General features: G+C 39.6%; 1 protein-coding gene across 11 annotated transcripts in view; it reads left to right on the forward strand.

Moving 5' to 3' along the window:
* LOC107703517 (neural cell adhesion molecule 1-like) overlaps window positions 1-18,890 on the forward strand; it is a 262,247-nt gene that overhangs the window by 179,934 nt on the left and 63,423 nt on the right. For all 11 annotated transcript variants that reach the window (XM_016506156.1, XM_016506157.1, XM_016506158.1 and 8 more), the window contains exons 3-8: window positions 303-512; window positions 1,380-1,523; window positions 2,504-2,641; window positions 3,526-3,643; window positions 4,526-4,686; window positions 10,439-10,581. In XM_016506156.1, the coding sequence (XP_016361642.1) occupies window positions 303-512; window positions 1,380-1,523; window positions 2,504-2,641; window positions 3,526-3,643; window positions 4,526-4,686; window positions 10,439-10,581 (914 nt within the window). The remainder of the gene's footprint in view (window positions 1-302; window positions 513-1,379; window positions 1,524-2,503; window positions 2,642-3,525; window positions 3,644-4,525; window positions 4,687-10,438; window positions 10,582-18,890) is intronic.

The raw sequence follows: 18,890 nt of genomic DNA on the forward strand, positions 1-18,890 counted from the left end.
AATTTTGTTATGCTGGTTGAAAGTCTCTTCACATCCTGATAGAAATCACTAAGTTAAGTGGTCTAAATGTATTTATATGTATTTATATCGTCTGTGGAAGGTGTAGGACCATAAATGTTCGTCCAATCATATCCCTCGGTCCGAGGGCTGCGATAGGCTGTCCTACCTCCTTATGCTTTCAAAGCTAGCTTGCTATTGCTAGCCTCTCCGAAATCGCCTACCCTACCTTTAAATAGCTGATGAGCTGACGGTCTGTCACAATGTTTTCACTCTATCTGTCTGTCTGTCGGTCTGTCTGTCAGTTGTTGGAGATGCTAAGGAAATAGACTGGTTTGCACCCAATGGGGAGAAGCTCCTGCCAGGCAGATCAGACATCAGTGTCAGCAAGAATGATGAATCCTCGTCGACACTCACAATCTATAATGCCAACGTCGACCATGCGGGCATGTACAAGTGCGTGGCGAAAAGTGGGGACAAGGAATCTCAGGGCACTGTCATCGTAAACATTTTCCGTAAGTAAAATATTTTCCTTTCAAGGGCTTATTTAGAAATCATGAGAAATGAGGAATCAAATTGTATTGGACCCAACAGTAAACCCCAAGCACAATAAATCATCTGACATTTACCACAACATGTAATAACAAAACAGTACACTAATAATGAAAGCATAAGGTTGATACACGTCAGTTTTAAACATCAACCATGCATATGGCATGAAAACAGTTGCTAATGGAATACATTTGATATATTTTATATTTCTTGAAATCATCACCCAAAATTTTTTGATGCTTCATTAAAGTGGAGAAGTGGAATCCTGCCATAACCGCTGTGTTTTTGTACTTAATTATGCGGTTCTGACAACTTATCTAATATACTTCTTGTAATAAATTGTAAATATATATATTTTTATTTTTATTTTTATTAAATATATATGATTAATTGTTAAAAATGCAATAATTAAAATCAATGTATTTAATAAAATAACATTTAACATTTATTCATAAATATAAATTGTTCTATGAAATATTATGTAATTGTTTTTATTTCATTATTGATGTCATTAAAAAAAAACAACAGCTGATCAGCATGCCACTTCTTTCAAGGATACTTACTAAAATAATATATTTCAGATCATTTATCATCTTGAAGTTTATTTTTCAAACCAGAAATAAACTGTTTACCCAATGGGAAAAAAACTTTAATCTTTCTCAGAAATATATTAAGTACGTTTACATATTTTCTTTCTCAAAATATTCCTTAATATCTAATGCAACATTGCTTCTCAAGCTTTTACTGAAATACAAGACAAAAATGCAGATTAAGAAAAGGATTTTTGCAGTAGTGGTACAACTGAAGAGCATTTCAAATGTCTTTTTCAGAGAAACTCACTTTCCAAAACGCTCCATCACCTCAAGAGTTCAAGGAAGGCGATGACGCTGACATCATCTGTGATGTCATCAGCTCGCCGCCCCCAACTATCATCTGGAAGTATAAAAAGACCAGAATCCAGCCTGAGACTGATGGTACAGTACCACGAGCAGATCTCTTTCAGTCATTTTCTTTCATTCCCTTATGTCACACTCATATTTCTGTTTTACGCATCTTCACTTCTCTCATTTTTAAATATCTCCCATACTTTTCCTGTCAAAATCATCCCCTCTTCCAGTTAGTGAGCTCTCTAGCGCTGTGACAATGAAAACAGCGACAGTAAGCACCTGCATTTTTATTGTGAGAACTTAAAGTTTCATGCTTTTTTCATCTGCATTGTTTTGTTTGTCAGTTCAAGCCTCATTTGGATGAAACTATTTTAACCTCGGAGGGCTCCTCCCTCAGAGACTGCTGGAAGAAACAGTGACCGCAGCTCTCTGCTGTGAGACATGAACTCACAGGCCACTGCTAGATGAAATTTTCACTGCGAAACCACTAATTGTAGCAGAGCTTGAAAACCAAACTGCTCTATGTAAATAACACATTTTCCACATTTTTCTCGTTAACCTCTTCTGTGCTCTTTTTTTGTTTGACTGAGCAGTTCGGATGAAGCACAACACAAAACACTCTGTCATTGTTACATACTACTCTTATTATTGCTGCAGGGTTCTATTTTTAAAAAAAATTAGGAGGTATCCAGTGTATACTGTGTAGTGTGCACTAAGTAGTAAGCAAATATTGCTTTACCAACACAGCCGGAAAGATGTGCTTTATCTTGCTGAATTTGACTTTTTCATCATTTTTAATATATCAGTACTGTTTTAGTGTGTCTCCACGGAGTTAAAATATTATATGCACCTTTACTGTGGGTCTTGAATACAGATCGCACTGCAGAAAAGCCCATAAAGATGATTTTATACTGGGAGAAGATGTGCAGCGAGTCATTTTGCTGCCCAGCATGTAATGAGAGGCTCGTTAACACGGTCTCCTATCTTACTCAAGAGTAATTACTCTCTCATTTTGCTTCCTTTTGTTGTTGTTTTTTCCTCTCTCTGTTTCTGTCTCACACCTACAGTCCGTTTCAAGGTCTTAAGCAACAACCACCTCCAGATCCGCGGCATCAAAAAGACAGATGAGGGTGACTACACCTGCGAGGGCCGTATCATGGCCCGGGGAGAAATCGACCTCAGGGTCATCAAGGTCATTGTCAATGGTGAGGACTCAATCTCAGAGCCACCTGCTTTGTTACCTCACATGTTTTATACACATCTTTATACACATTTACACCAGTGTTTCTCTAAAGAATTAAAGTCTGACTTTTTTTCTAGTAAAAACAAGATACATTTGCTTGAGATGCTAAATTGCATGTTATTAATTCATTAATTTTAATAAATATTAATAATTCATAAAACATAATAATTCATTATTAGACTTGTATTCATTGGGTGACCTTTTTGAATACAACTTTTAAACGTAAATCAAAGATTTTGTGAGACTTTTACCTTATTTCCTAGAACAATCTTATTTTGCTAAAGTAAATCAGATATTTTATTATTAGAACATTTTAGAGATACTCCAAAACAATACATAAATGCTAAAAAAAGAGGGTTTATTTTTATTTATTTTTTGCAGTGTGTTGGCTTTGTATTTTAGCTACAGTATGTAATAGAATATTTCCTCCCAAAAAGAAAATTCTGTATTTATTAAAGTCTTTCCAAACCCATATGCTGTTATTTTGTCTAGGGAACATAAAAGAAGAATGTTTCATAAATGTTTGAAGTGTTTTTTCCCCGTAATACAGAAGTTCTGAAGCCATCCGATAACTTTATGTGAGGAACAGACTAAACTTTTGCAATATTATTCAGTGATGACTGGCTTCAGAAAACTACTTTTATAATGTTTTATCTGTTTCTTTTATGGAGCACATGGTTACTATGAACTGTCATTAAATGGAAATGAGTTCCACAGATTAAAATTACAGCATAGAGATTTGGAACGAAATCAGAACAAGTCGTATTGTCATTTTTGGGTCGTCTGTCTCTTTAAAGAATCAGTATTTACCAGAATGTTATTTTCGCCTTTCTCTTCTTCTCCCAGTTCTGCCAAGTATCAGGACGCGCTACACTGAGCTTAATGGCACTGCAGACATCAACCAGGCCATGATGTTGGCCTGTTACGCAGATGGCTACCCAGAACCCACCGTCACGTGGGCACGGTACGTGTCATTCATCACCCTTTCTTTTTTAGCGGCCCTTTATCTGTTTGTGCCAAAACAGCGCCAAAAGAGTTCTGCCAAATCTCTGTAGGGAATGCTAAGCTTTTCCCCGAATCCAGGGAGGGAGAGGGATCAGAGTTATTGGAGCTTGTAAACTAAAAGTGCTGTGAATGACAGAGGCACCGTTTTATCCTTTCAGCTGCCGTTAGCCGTGGCAGCTAAAGCAGCTGGTGGCTTTCAGCATGGCTTTACCTCAGAACTCCAGTGACTTCTTTAACCAAGTCGTGACTGGCACGTGAATGAGAGGACGAGATCGCATCATGTCTGACTGTTGCCTCGGGAGAAGGAGGGATAAGAGCGCTCGCCACAACCTCATTTATTTCCCTCCTTCACTGACAGTGCTGTCACTCGGGTGCCATTTGAAAATGTCGCTCAATTGCTGCTGTTACAAGCAAAAAGAGCAGATATTCGGATCCAAACTTTGCATGACTGATTTAGTGTCACAGGGAAACAGCTCACAGCATTCTTCCAAATAAAAAAGCCCATCAGCTTGATGTTTCTGGCCATCAGACATTATTTAAACCTTTTTATTGGCTTCGAGACAGGAACGTGTCAAGAAACCGAAGATGACAAAGCAGATCCGCTTTTATTTTTCTCCAGCTTCTTCCTACACTATCGGCATCATGAGAAGCTGTGCACTGCAGGATGAAGAATCCATTTCATGGGCAGGCACACTTTCTCTCTGTATTTCCTGGTGTACAGTATGTGAAGATGAGGCATCATGTATTCATGACTTTGCTGAGCAAGTAACAGCTTGAAGGCCAAACAGTAAACCTATCCTTTCTTTCGTTCTTTCTCTCACTCTCTCTCTCTGCCTCACAGAGGTAATATCGTGCTGGAATCAGATGGAAAGTACAGTTTGAATGAAGATGGGTCGGAGTTGACCATCAAAGACGTCACTAAGCTTGATGAAGGAGATTACCAGTGCATCGCTAGAAACAAGGCTGGAGAGAGGAGCGAGGAAGTCTCACTCAATGTGTTTGGTAAGCTAAAGAATTCTGTCATTACCATTGGAGCTGAACTGAAAACAAGTGTTTACATATGAGTTACCAGGAAAATGTTCTCTCCATTAGGACCACACAATTTGTCAATTTAAAATCAAAATCGTGTTATTGCCTTGTGCGATTATTAAGCCGTGAAATGTTGCAATATTATTAAATGAATATAATGTCATCTGTTATGTCATCTGCTACACTCTGCATGCAAAAGGCCCATAGTGTAGTGTTTTCAGTATCGCAGAGCGGCTCACTCTACAAGTTACTATTCTAATCAAATTTAAAGAGCAGGTCATATGGGTTTTCAAAAAAATATATTTTTTGCCGTTTGTAATGTAGCTATCCTTCAATGTAAACAGTCTGCAAAGTTGTTAATCAAAAAAGTGCATGATAAATAAAGATATCGTCTCTCAAAAGAAAGAGTTGACTCTGAACCGCATTAACGAGTCGTCATATTTTTTGAATTTTCTGCCTGTTACCTATATACGTCACAAGGTAACACATCTGCATAATCCCCGCCCGTGAAATACGAACACTCTGACCTGCCCACAAAAACGTCCACTAGTTAGTGTGTTTATATCAGGTCGAGAAGACCCTGTGTTTTCAGCCTCACTGGGCATTCAAACAGTTCCCACACCTGCACCTCAAATAAGTAAATAATAATAATGAATGCTATAAAACTGCTGTCACATCACGTAAAGTACCACATACAAAGTTTAAACTTACCACTGAGAAACGTCCTGATCAAGTCGTGCTTGTGATGGAATTTCCGGTTGAGCGACTGCATCTGTATTATCCTTGGACTCATCAATATTAGTATTATCCTCGGTTCGAATTGATAAGGTAATATCGATGCCATTTTTGTAACCTTATAGCATCTTTGTTTACAAGTAACCCTCCAAAGCAAAAAAGTAATTATGGTAATTGGCGTTTCGTTTCCGACACGCATTGTATATGGAAAGACCAATCACAACAGACTTTTCCAGCTGACCTATCAGAGCAGAGTAGGATTATGGAAGGGAGGAGATTACAGACCTTAAGCTCAGAACTGCTTTGAACTAATCATTTCGAAATCATTGAAAAATGATTCTAATATTAAATGTATATTCTGAGAAAATTACAATGTTTCATTGAGTCAAAATAAAGACTATATTTTGTGAAAATGAAATATATGAAATATGAAAAATTAGATATTTGTTATATATGTTGTATAGTAAAATAGTAATAATAATAATAATTATTATTATTATTATTATTATTATTATATGATTAATCATATAGTAACATACAACACATATAACATCCAAATATTCAAAATATTAATACTACTGCTTGTCACAGATCAGCCAGGTCTCCACACCAGCCAATCCCAGCGCACTCCCTCACCAGAGTACTAATCACACGCACCTGCCACTCATCTGCACACTCATCACGCTGGCTTCAAAAGCACACACATCACCTCACTCCAGTGTCCGGTCTCATTTACACGTAAAGGACTTATTCCCAGTCTCTCCTACGTATTCTCCAAGCTAGTTCTCCAGTGTCGATCCTGTACTTACCTCCTGTGATTCTCCAGCGTGTTCTCCTCGTCCTTGTCCTCCATCGTCTCCATGCTTCTCTCACCCACCTGCAAGTGATTGTGTGTGTGTGCTTCCTCCATTCATCTGCCCATCCACGATCTCCTAGTCCAGTAAGACAAAGACTGATATTATATCCATCATCCTCTCAGCTAAAGTATCATTGCTCAGTTTACTCACCTGATTTCCTGCTGATCCAACTTTGTTGTCATTAAACATCCTGTTTACCATCATCTCTGTGTTCTGAGTATACTTCCGTAACAGAAGACTGGACACCAAAGGAAATTCTGACTACAACATGAGTACTGCGTTATGCTGTATGGCCTGGTCAATGCCCCCTCCGTATTCCAGGATTTCATGCACGAGGTTCTCCGGGAGTTCCTCCACAAGTTTGTGCTCGTCTACATAGATGATATCCTTGTCTAATCCCGGAGTATGGCCGAACATCACCACCACGTTGCGGAGGTCCTGAAATGCCTGAGAGAAATACCATCTGTTCCTCAAAGCCGAGAAGTTCTCTTTCCACCAATCCTCAGAGCAGTTCCTTGGATATAACTTCAACAACAGTGGCATCCAGATGGACGAGGGGAAGGTAGCAGCCATCAAGAACTGGTCAGTCCCCACAACCATCAAAGAGCGCCAACATTTTCTCGGCTTTTCAAATTTCTACAGGAGATTTATCCATAATTACAGCTCCATCGCCTGCCCTCTCACCTGTCTCCTGAAAAACAAGCCCAAATCCTCTGCCCTGGTCACCATCTGCCACAGAAGCTTTCAACCAACTCAAAGAGGCATTCACCAGCGCACCGCTCCTCGTCCATCCTGACCCCAATAAACCATTCACCGTCGAGGTAGATGCATCCACCACTGAGTAGGAGCGGTGTTGTCTCAGCAGCAGGGGACTCCAGCCAGACTCCATCCATGTGCCTTCTTCTCCTGCGAACTCAGCCTGGCGGAGAAGAATTATGATATTGGCAACAGGGAACTCCTCGCTATCAAGCTGGCTCTTGAGGAGTGGAGGCATTGGCTGGAGGGTGCCAAACATCTATTTACTGTCCTCACTGACCACAAAAACCTAGAGTATCTACGAGAGGCCAAAAGACTCAATCCACGCCAAGCTCCCTGGGCATTATTTTTCACCCGTTTCAATTTCTCCATTTCCTATCGTCCAGGTCCGAAGAATGTCAAAGCTGATGCCCTATCCCACTTATATACTCCAGATGACGTCTGTGAAGATCCCAAGCCTATCCTACCTAAAGAGATTGTTGTGAGTCCCATCCAATGGTCCTCGAGTTCTGTTCCCTCCTCCAATGCCTCCACCACCGCTCCGCCGGGCTGCCCACCAGGTTTGCAATATGTCACCAGAGCACAACGCACTCCCCTCATTCACTCTGTGCACTCATCTCTGGGCACTGGCCACCCAGGGGCCAATGGTACCCTCTCGTTGCGAAGAGATCGCTTCTGGTGGCCCAGCATGGTCAAGAATGTGAGAAGATTCGTACAGGGATGTCCAGACTGCGCCATCTCGAAGAGCCCTCGCCATCTACCATCAGGCAAACTCCACCCGTTGCCCATTCCCAACCGACCTTGGTCACACTTAGGAGTGGATTTCATCTCAGATCTTCCTCCCTCCAATGGTAACACATGTATCCTGGTGATTATTGACCGATTCTCCAAATCCTGTCGTCTTCTCCCCCTCAAATGACTTCCCACGGCCATAGAAACAGCAGAACTCATGTTTAACCACATTTTCCGATACTACGGAATTCCAGAAGACATTGTGTCAGACCGCGGACCCCAGTTCATCTCAAAAGTATGGAAAGCCTTCTTCGCCCTCCTAGGTGTGACCGTCAGTCTCTCCTGTGGTTACCATTCCAAGTCGAACGGGCAGACGGAGAGAAAGATCCAAGAGCTAGGTCGCTTCCTACGAACCTTCTGCCATGGCCACCAGAACTCTTGGAACCAGTTCCTGGGCTGGGCCGAGTACGCGCAGAACTCCCTTCGTCAGCCCACCACTGGACTCACTCCCTTCCAGTGCGTACTCGGTTACCAGCCCCCTCTCTTCCCGTGGTCTGGAGAGCCATCTGATGTTCCATCTGTCGACCACTGGTTCCGAGAGAGCGAGAGGGTCTGGGACGCAGCTCACCACCAGCTTCAGAGGGCTTTGCGCTCACGCAGGATGACAGCCGACCTGAGAAGTTCCACAGCTCCATCCTACCAACCGGGTCAGAAGGTTTGGCTGTCAACCAGGGACATCAGGATGCGCTTGCCCTGCAAGAAGCTTAGTCCCAGATACACTGGTCCCTTCACCATCACCAAGCAAATCAATCCAGTCACTTACCAACTCCAACTGCCTCCTCACTACAGAATTTACTCCACCTTCCATGTATCCCTTCTCAAACCTCACCATTCTCCCATTTCTGTCTCCACAGAACCTGGCCCTGCAGTGGAACCCCCCCTTCCGTTAATCCTGGAGGACGGCACGGCTTACAATGTCAATGTGGTCTTGGACTCTCGGCGCCGTGGTGGTCTCCTAGAATACCTGGTGAATTGGGAAGGCTAGAGTCCAGAAGAATGGTCCTGAGCGCCCAGAAATGATATCCTTAATCCTACACTGCTAGACACCTTCCATACCTCTCATCCAGATTGCCCTGCTCCCCGAGGAAGAGGTCCACCACCACGACGTCGGGGTCCCCAGCCCTCAGGAGCAGGCCGTGGAGGGGGGGGGGTACTGCCACAGATAAGCCAGGTCTCCAAACCAGCCAATCCCAGCGCACTCCCTCACCAGAGTACTAATCACACGCCCCTGCCACTCATCTGCACACTCATCACGATGGATTCAAAAGCACACACATCACCTCACTCCAGTGTCCGGTCTCATTCACACGTAAAGGACTTATTCCCAGTCTCTCCTACGTATTCTCCAAGCTAGTTCTCCAGTGTCTATCCTGTACTTACCTCCTGTGATTCTCCAGCGTGTTCTCCTTGTCCTTGTCCTCCATCGTCTCCGTGCTTCTCTCACCCACCTGCAAGTGTTTGTGTGTGTGTGCTTCCTCCATTCATCTGCCCATCCATGATCTCCTGGTCCAATAAGACAAAGACTGATATTATATTCATCATCCTCTCAGCTAAAGTATCATTGCTCAGTTTACTTACTTGATTTCCTGCTGATCCAACGTTGTTGTCAATAAAAATCCTGTTTACAGTCATCTCTGTGTTCTGAGTATACTTCCGTAACACTGCTATTGTTATATATAAACAAAAATTTTAAAACAAAACAAAAATGTGTCTGTGTGTTTTCATGTTTTCTTCTTTTTCTCATTCTTGTTCTTTTTAATAATTATTTATATAATTATTTTTTATTTATTATATGGTGTGATATAGTATCATATAATTGTTTTCCAGAGAACAAAAAATTACAAGAAATATATCATGAAATATGTAAATGGGCTATGACCTTATCATCTTTTAGTCTTTTAGTTTTGGGTATAATGTGAATACAAGGAGAACTGAATTATTTTTACTCAGTTCACTTTTTGGTCAATTGAAAGTGATCTGAGTTTTGTTCTCTTAATAAGAACAAGTGTAAGAACAAGTGTGAATACTCCTAAAGAGTAACTACCACTGTTGAAAAGAGCATGGGAAAACTAAGAGACTTAATATGAACACAAAAACCATTGCTGCTTAGTTTATACTTTAAGCACACTGTTGATCCTGAGAGCTGCTGTTTCAGTGTGATTCTATGCTTTTCTTCTTTATTGTTATTAAGTTTGCATGAATATTTTAAATGTTCGTGTCGCAGTTCAAAACGCAATCACAATATTTGTATTTCTCATCATGCATACGTTTTCTCCAGCCACATTCTCCAGCACTGCTTCAGAGCGCTTAGATTAGAGCCAAAGCAAATAAAAGTGAATCAAAGTACTACATTTCATCCATTAAACAAAGTTCCTCTTTTGAAATATAAACTATAACAATGAGTTGATTAAATATTGAATGCACCCAGCCAGTGAGGCACTCTCATCTCATTAACTTAAGAGCACTGTTTTGGTATTATGACCATTGTAAAGGCTCAGTAATTGCATCGAGGAAAATCATTGTTTCTTTTCCCTGAGGAGTGTTTATAGGCCATGTTTTGAGTTCTTGTGTTTGTGTGTCAACAGTGCAACCCAAGATCACGTTCCTAGAAAACCAGACGGCCTCTGAATTGGAGGAGCAGATCACACTAACTTGCGAGGCCACGGGTGATCCCACCCCCAACATCATCTGGAGCTTTGGTCGCCGGGTCTTCACAGAGAATGAGCAGGTGCTGAGGTTGAGGGATCAGGGGTCAGTGGGCAAAACGATTGGTACTAAAGGCCGGAAAATACTGATTGGATTGATATACCGGTAGAAATTTTTATACATTTGACTATTATTTTTATCATGGTTATATAAAACATAGCTACATGGTATTAAGTGGGTGTTTCAGTCACTTTACAATGTGGAATGAGAAAGAGCTTGTTTAAAAAAAGAAAATGTCCTTTGTGTTGTTTGAACCGACCCCTTTTGTTGTTATTGTTGCCAATGCTTTGAAACTTTCTTATGTGCACCTATTCTGCTGGGTTTAAAAAAAAACAAGGATAGGGAAACAGTTGATTTACCTCTAGAATTATTAAGTAACACCTGGGTCAGCTTCGCATTTATATCTAGTAATTAAATATGGTTGGTGAAAGGTTTCTAGTTAGCCATGGAAGCTGTACTGGAATGCCTGATGAGAGACTTGTTTCAGAATCAAAGCAAACGTTTATCATGTTCAATTGAGATGAGAGAGCTCATTTTTTGGTTGGATTAAAATAAGAGATTCTGAGCAGATAAATGGTCTGATGAATATCATTTTCAGTAATTAGCTATATTGATATTCGCTACCGTTCAAAACTGTCAAGACTGCTGAATATTCACCTTTGCTGAATGCATAAATTACAGTACATTTGTAAAATATATTCACATAAAAAACAGTTATTTTAAATTGTAGTAATATTTCACAATATTACTGTTTTTGTGATCAAATAAATGCAATCTTGGTGAGCATGAGAGATTTCTTTCAAAAACATCAAAAAATCTTCCTGACCCCAAACTTTTGATCGGTAGTGTATATTAATTGTTCTGGTATTCTTGACTGTTCAGATAAAGGTCCAGCATTTAAATTTGTGAAATTATTATTATTTTTTTTTTTCAGTGTATTTATTTCCTTTAAACTTTTCAGTTTTAAACATTTTCATAAAAATCAGTATATTATGTGTAAGTTCATTCAAAAAGGCTAGTTAGCGCTCCCAGAAGAGGTGTGTTGTCAGTTCCACAAATTGTGTGTTGTATATTGTTATTGACCAGATTCTTTTTATGTTTAATTAATGCATACTTTCTGATTTAATCACCTACCCAGCCAAGAAATACAGCAATTGCACTAGAGGAGTCAAAACAAGAGTACAATACACATTTTTAGCAGTTATCCTGATTGCTGTAGGCCTATGCTAGTGAGTAAAAGTGAGTTTTTTTATATCTTAGAAGCGGCAAGCTCACCAGTGCTCAGTCTCACTGGTCTCTCTGCTCTGCTGGATTCTGAACCTCTCTTAAGCTGGCTGCACACTAGACGATTTTAAAATCTTAAAAGATTTTAAAAACATGGGAGACCACAGACATGAAGACAGTTCAACCGATTTTTAGCCTTATAATCCTCTGAATGCGCACACTAGATGATTAGACCAGACCACGAGACCACACACTTGATGATTGTAGGAACGATTTCACAGTGACACGAGATCTCACGGACACTCGCGAGATCAAACGTGACTAGAGAAGAAAAACAAATAGAGGACAATCGATGTCAGCTGGCTCTCCCGGCGCGCATTCTGTTGTACAGTGAAAAACAAAGTATAGAAAAGAATATGGGTGATGTTCTCTGCTTTCATGGCATGTTTGTGGCTGCCAAGTTTCAGCTATAGAAACACGCAACATCCGGTAGGTGACGCTTGCTCGCTCTCATTGACTATCGCGGGTATCACGTCAGAAGCAGCCTGATCAAGAGTCGTAAATATCAAACATGTTTGATATTTACGATTTGAGTTCGGCGACGCTCCGTCTCGATCAGGAGCAGTTAAGTAATCGTAATGACACCACACAATAAAGGATTTTTTGGACAAAAAATCGCTTGCAACAAGCCGCGAATCAGGCCACACCCCCCGATCGTTCGGGGGTGCAAATCGGGCTTATAATTGGCCTTAAAATCCTCTAGTGTGCGGCCAGCCTTATTTAGTCAAGCACACTACCTAATTAACATCCTCGAAATACTCTGTCTCAATTTATATTTCATCATAGTACAGTGATCAGAATTCATCGACAGCTGCTAAAAGCTCTTACTGCTTCTCAGCCTGATGGGGAGCCCCTAACCACTTCAAACTTGATTTCTCCTTCCCCTCTCTCAGGTAAACCCAGTGGTTTTCAATCCTGGTCCTGGGGACTCACTGCTCTGCACATTTTGTGTGTCTCTCTTATTAAACACACCTGATTGAGATCATCAGCTCGTTAGGCGAGATCCATTAACTAAACTGAGTGTGTCAGATAAGAGAGACATACAAAATGTGCAGAGCAGTGGGTCCCCAGGACCAGGATTGAAAGCCACTGGGTAAACCCTACATGTCCAGCCCGTTCCAGTCTTATCGCTAGGAAAATGTGAGTTCATTGTTAGAGGGTTTTGAGCCTGCCATCGATCTCAGTAGGCAGGTGTGAAGTCCAAGCATGTTAACAAGTCTCTGAGGCCCTTTTTGGTAATATTTTAATTGTATGCATCAAATCCCCAAGGCATAGTGGGAATTAATCCTTATATAAAACCCTTTATGTATTATTAGAATATTCCACTGGTCACCCTGTTTTTATGCCAGCAGTACTTGGTAAGCGACCAGTTTGCCCTCCTCCTGCTGGTGGGCTATGTTGTGTAGGTGGGCTGTGAAAAAGCACCTTGTGTTTACGTGTACATCTGGCTCACTATGAAAATGATATTTGCGTGACAATAGCCCACCAGATTAGATCCTTTCCTGTGTTTGCATTGTATTATCTCTGGCTAGTCGAGCCAATATTCATAGCTGTCAAAGGGGAAAAAATATTTCCAGCTGTACGGTGAAGGTTTTCTTTGTTTATGATCATTTTTATTGCTGGTTCTCAGCTCAGAATAGCAAACGGATATGCTTTGTAAAGAATGATCATAGTATTGCTTATTCATGCTGCTCTGATTGATGTCTGACTCTTATTTGACCGCTCCTCATGAGTGTTTGCACTTGTAGCATTGTGGTTACAAAAGTGATTACTTTTGGAAATTTGGTTGTTCCATTGTGTGTTCCATTGAATGTCTACTTAAAGGCATGATCTTGTTGTAAACAATGTTAGATTATATGATTTTGTTCATTTTGCTGTTAGGATAGGACTTGAAATGGATTTAAACTACCAAATACACTTAAACTTGTATTTTGGAACACGGTATCCTGGTATCTTAGCTGCTCTAAACAGGTCATTAACTGGTCCATGCTTGTCATTAGCCAGTGGACCAACAAACATTGTTCACCTCAATAAAATAGTTCACCCAAAAATAAAAATTTGCTGAAAATTTACTCATCCAAAGGCCTTCCAAGGTGTAGATTAGGTTGTTTTTTCATCAGAACAAATTTAGCATTACATGATTTGCTCACCAATGGAACCTCTGCAGTGATTGGGTCCATCAGAAGAGTCCAGAGAGTCCAAACAACTAAAAACATCAAAATAATACACAATTAACATTACTCCAGTCCATCAGTTAACATCTTGTGAATGGAAAAACTGCAGAAACTGTCAAACTATAAGTTAGTTGGTAGCTGATATTTTCTTGACCAGCTTGGACTAACTAATATCTTGCTTAGAGAAACCAGCTACTTTGTTGAAAAACACATGCAGCGCTATAATAACCTGGAATTTAGCAGTTCATTAGCACTAATTTTGTTGATCTGCACTTGTCTCTCACCTCATCTCATCACTTTCTACAAGATGTAGTGATGCTTCATGTTTCTGTGTGTTCACTGACTGGAACTACCTGTACATTCAAGGATTCCAGCCAGTAAGAATCAAGTATTCAGACAGACAGTGCTATAAGTATATGTGAAAGTGTATGTCTTTCGATGGTTGCCCGAGGATTGCCTTAAGTGAAAAGAGCTGGCAGTGTTTAATGAGGCGTACCTTAAGTCAATGGGGCCTCATCACCGCTGCCATTAAATGAAGTGCGTGGTATTTAATAGTAACAACGAGCTGTGGTTATTTCTGGTCATGTAAAGCATGTTATTATAGCAGGAACTAAATCCGTTTCAAATAATTTCCACTTAGTTTTTTCTATATCTACAAAGGTACTTGGATAGGCAAAGAGCATGAGGGTTCATCTCAATAAGACCAGCCTGTAATCAAACCAGGGATTTTAGTGGGTGAGCTGGCATATTAATACGAATATGATGAGTCAAGAGCTTGTCTAAAGTCTCCTCAAATTCTGTCCCTCATATGTATTCTGTATTCCCAACCACAAATTTCCAACATCTGAATAAGTCAGAAATGCACAAAAAGCTCAGAGAAGGCAGAAAACTGTGACTACCAAGTGAGCAATATCTGAACTAGACTGGAACAGACTGATCTTCCTTGAACTCTTCAAGCAACAGCATTATGGAAGATTCTCCGTCTGTTTTGCATTCTGCCTGTTTGATGAAAGGTTTTGGCATGAGAGTTCACAGAGATAGCATGTTCTGACATAAGAGGCACATTTTTGATCATTCATCCAGAAGGAAAGGCCATTAAAGGAAATGAAAGCTCTGTAATCATTTGCACACACTCATGTTGCTCCAAACCGCTTTGCTGTTGGTTTTTGTAGTGGGACACGAAATGAGAAAATTTGTTAAATTAAATACAATGAGAGTTTATAATTACAACATCTGTCTTATCCAAAATTGACCAAAACACGTTCAAATTAATCCATTTGATTTGTGCGCTATATCCCAACTTTCTAAGGCCATATAATTGCTATGGATGAACTTAATGTACAGTAAGTCATTACTTATCTTCATATCCACCTGACCTCAAGAGCACCTTTCAAATCGAATATGGCAACTTTGTGTGGTAACATGTAAGTTAATTTTCATTTAAGTCAAAATATATATTTTTTTAATTGTATGCTTTTTAATTGTTTATATACCGTTATTTTTTTTTTTTTTTAATTGCTACATTTATTCAGCATGGATGCATGAAATTGATCAAAAGTAACTGTAAAGATATCTACAATGTTACAAAAGATTTATATTTTAAATGTTGTTCTTTTGAATTTTATATTGATCAAAAATCCATAAAAAACAATTTTTAAAAATCACAATTTCCACAAAAATATTAAGCAGCTTTTTTCACCGTTGCTGATAATGATACATTTTTCTAGAGCAATGACACAGCATATTAGAATGATTCCTGAAGGATCATGTGACGCTGAAGACTGGAGTAATGGCTGCTGAAAATTCAGCTTTGCCATCACAGGAAGAAATTACATTTTAAGATATGAAATAGAAATTAGTTATTTTAAATTGTAATGATATTTCGCAATGTATTTACTGTATTTTGATCAAATAAATGCTGCCTTGTTGAGCACGAAACACTTCTTAAATATAAAATCCTAAATATATTCTTATAAAAAAATCTTTTCAGCTGTGGCCACTATGAACTGCCGTTGTGTAGAAAAAATGCAAATGTTCTTTTAAATTATTTGTGTTCTTCAGAAAAAAGCAACAGCATATGGGTTTGGAATGACATGAGGGTGAGTAAAAATTATTTTAATTTGAGTGAACTATCCTTTTAAAAACAATAGCTAATAGTTACACACTGAAAATCACATGCCCAAGTACTGAGTCAAGGGACTTAACTTTAAGTGAAGATGAGAATGCTTCCGTGGAGTCACTGCCCCTTCATTTATCATTTAAGGCGCTCTCACTGGGACCTAGTGAGTTGTCCTTGACACTGCTACTGTATGAATCACACAATCAAAAGAGGCATTGCAGGTCTGCTAGCTTATTGTGGAGTCCAGAGCCAAGCTGCCCTTCTCTAATGATAGTCTCTTAATGGCACCCCTGCTGATCTGAGGTCAGCATGGTCCATGCTATGACGCTCCTAATGTTTTAAGCAGACTGTGTCTGTGCACTCAGAACCATTAACACACACCCTGCCAGGATAACCATGTTCACCTGGAAAAAAAAAAAATTTAAGATTAGATTTTTTGTTTCTCTCTCTCTCTCATATGTAACCCTGAATGTTCATTTTTGGATTTAACAATGGACAGATGATCTTGCTTCTCTTTACAGATCAGTGTCATCCCAATGTTGTTTATATGCATGCAGAGTGTAATAAGTCCAGAGGTTTTGTTTTAAAGGTCAACGAGAGAGTCCGTGACCAGGTTTGTTCTTGAGAGAAGAAGGTCGAGCTGCCAAGATAGCAGAAGCAGGTGCCAAACACAAAGTTTTAACCCCCTGTAACCTTTTGACAAGCTGTCAGTGGGCGAGTAATTAAATCAATAGAGGAAGAAAGGATGTCAAGCCTCTTTTAATACAAGTGTGGCCTGTAAATTCAGATGGACTCTTTGCAGGAAAAGCATAGTTATTTTTCTTTGAGTTATGTCTGTGTTTGCAAAGGCAGACAGTCTACACACATTTTCCTTTTTTTTTTTTTTAACAGTTTTCTATGCAAGCCTTGTATTTAAAAATTAATTAGCTAATTATAAGTTTAAAATAATGAATCAAGTCACAATTGTGAGATATTATGTCATATTGTGAAAAATAAAGTCACAATTATGGAAGTAATTACTAAAAATCTAGCGTAGCATTAGTTCTGGCAGGTCATGTTAGTTAAGCTCGCATCAGCTGACTCTCAGCTGATCCCCAACAACCTATGGGAATACGACACCTATCTAAGCATTCATATATAAGGTCCCTTAGTATTATCAGCAGTTTTCGCATTGCTCAGTAGCTAATTACCCTCCTCCATCCCCAACTCCTCCTCTGTCAGTCAGGATTCAGCCTTCTGATTCTCCTTTGAATCAGACTAATTCTAAAATGTGTACATAACATTATTGAACTTTAATGATATCTGCAATACATTTATGTTGGTTCTGTTCTGTGTATCCTGGGGGGTTATCGCTGCTCTTTTCTTGCCCAGAACAGAACCATACCGCCAATCCAAACTGTATGCTAATTGTCAATCATCTTTGACGATAGTGGTCCTGACAGAAGTATTTTTTTTCTATGCCAGAGTTATTGTGGCATCAACTATTTTAATTATACCTGCTCCTAATTGACAAGTAAACAAACTGTGATTGATCACTTGATATATCAATCAAACAATCTCTTCTTGTCTAATTGGACAGTTCTTTGCTAGAATAAACTGCAAAGTAGACCAGACAGATGTACTTTGTCAAAAGTCTGGCTCCACAGACTGCTTTTAGCCGTCATCCGACAAACGACTCAATTGATATGCATAGACGAAGACCTAAGTGGTTTATGAAATCCTGTCCTTTGTTCATACACACCAAATGGCCTTAAATATTTAGCTGGAACTCAGCAGACTAGTTTCTTTAATCACAAATGTCATTATTCTGCTTGATCAGTGTCAGTGTCAGTGTCAGATTTGATAATGCATCCTGAAATCCCACTTGTCTGCGGCAGATTCCCTTTTAAGCAAATTGTGTGATTAGCAGTCAAAATAATAGAATGCTGCCTTCATGAAGAGCAAGCTTTCATTGAATCGCTGTCGCTCTGTCATAAGTCAAATGGGTAGGTTGTCTGCTATTCATGTCTGTTTGATTTATCAGTGGTTCTAGTCATATCTTCAACAGCCACTATTGTGAGTCATGCAAATTCTCGCCAATGCAATTCCAGATGGCAACGTCATTGATTGATTTTAGGTTAACAAATGAGTGGAAGGTATAAAAACCTTCTCTGAAAACTACTCATCACTGTCCCGTTCAAAGAATAAAGGGATCTGTGTTGTCAAATGGAAGAATGGCTCTCGTTAAGGCTCAAAGCTGCTGCCTGTGACTTATGGGACATAGGCGTAATGAATGTGGTGATCACAGTTAGCATCACAGGCAGTAGATCTCGGCAGATTGATGAGCTCTTTGACTCGTCGCTTTAGTTCCAAGGTGTGCATCATTTCATATGTATACCTATGGTGTTATTAATTATTGATGTAGCGTGGCATTTTGATGGCTTGTCAACATGTGGGGTGGGGTGGGGGGATGACTTTTCTCATCATTTGCAAGATCATATGCATGTGTCACCTGGAGCATTGCACCTGGAATGTCTGAGCATCCACTCATGTTTAAGTAATTTGATTTCCCAGCCTGCAGCTAAATGTGTCCTTTTCCATGCAGTTTAATTGTTGTTCAAATAAAAAAATTATTTGTCACACTTGATGATGTTTTGATTATGCACTTCTCAACTGGTATCATGCTCTGATACTGGTCATAACAAGGCCAGTTCAAGGTCATATATATATATATATATATATATATATAAAGCATTATATATAAATACATCATTT

Source organism: Sinocyclocheilus anshuiensis, unplaced genomic scaffold (genome assembly GCF_001515605.1).
Source record: "Sinocyclocheilus anshuiensis isolate Anshui unplaced genomic scaffold, SAMN03320099.WGS_v1.1 scaffold330, whole genome shotgun sequence".
NCBI lineage: Eukaryota > Metazoa > Chordata > Actinopteri > Cypriniformes > Cyprinidae > Sinocyclocheilus > Sinocyclocheilus anshuiensis.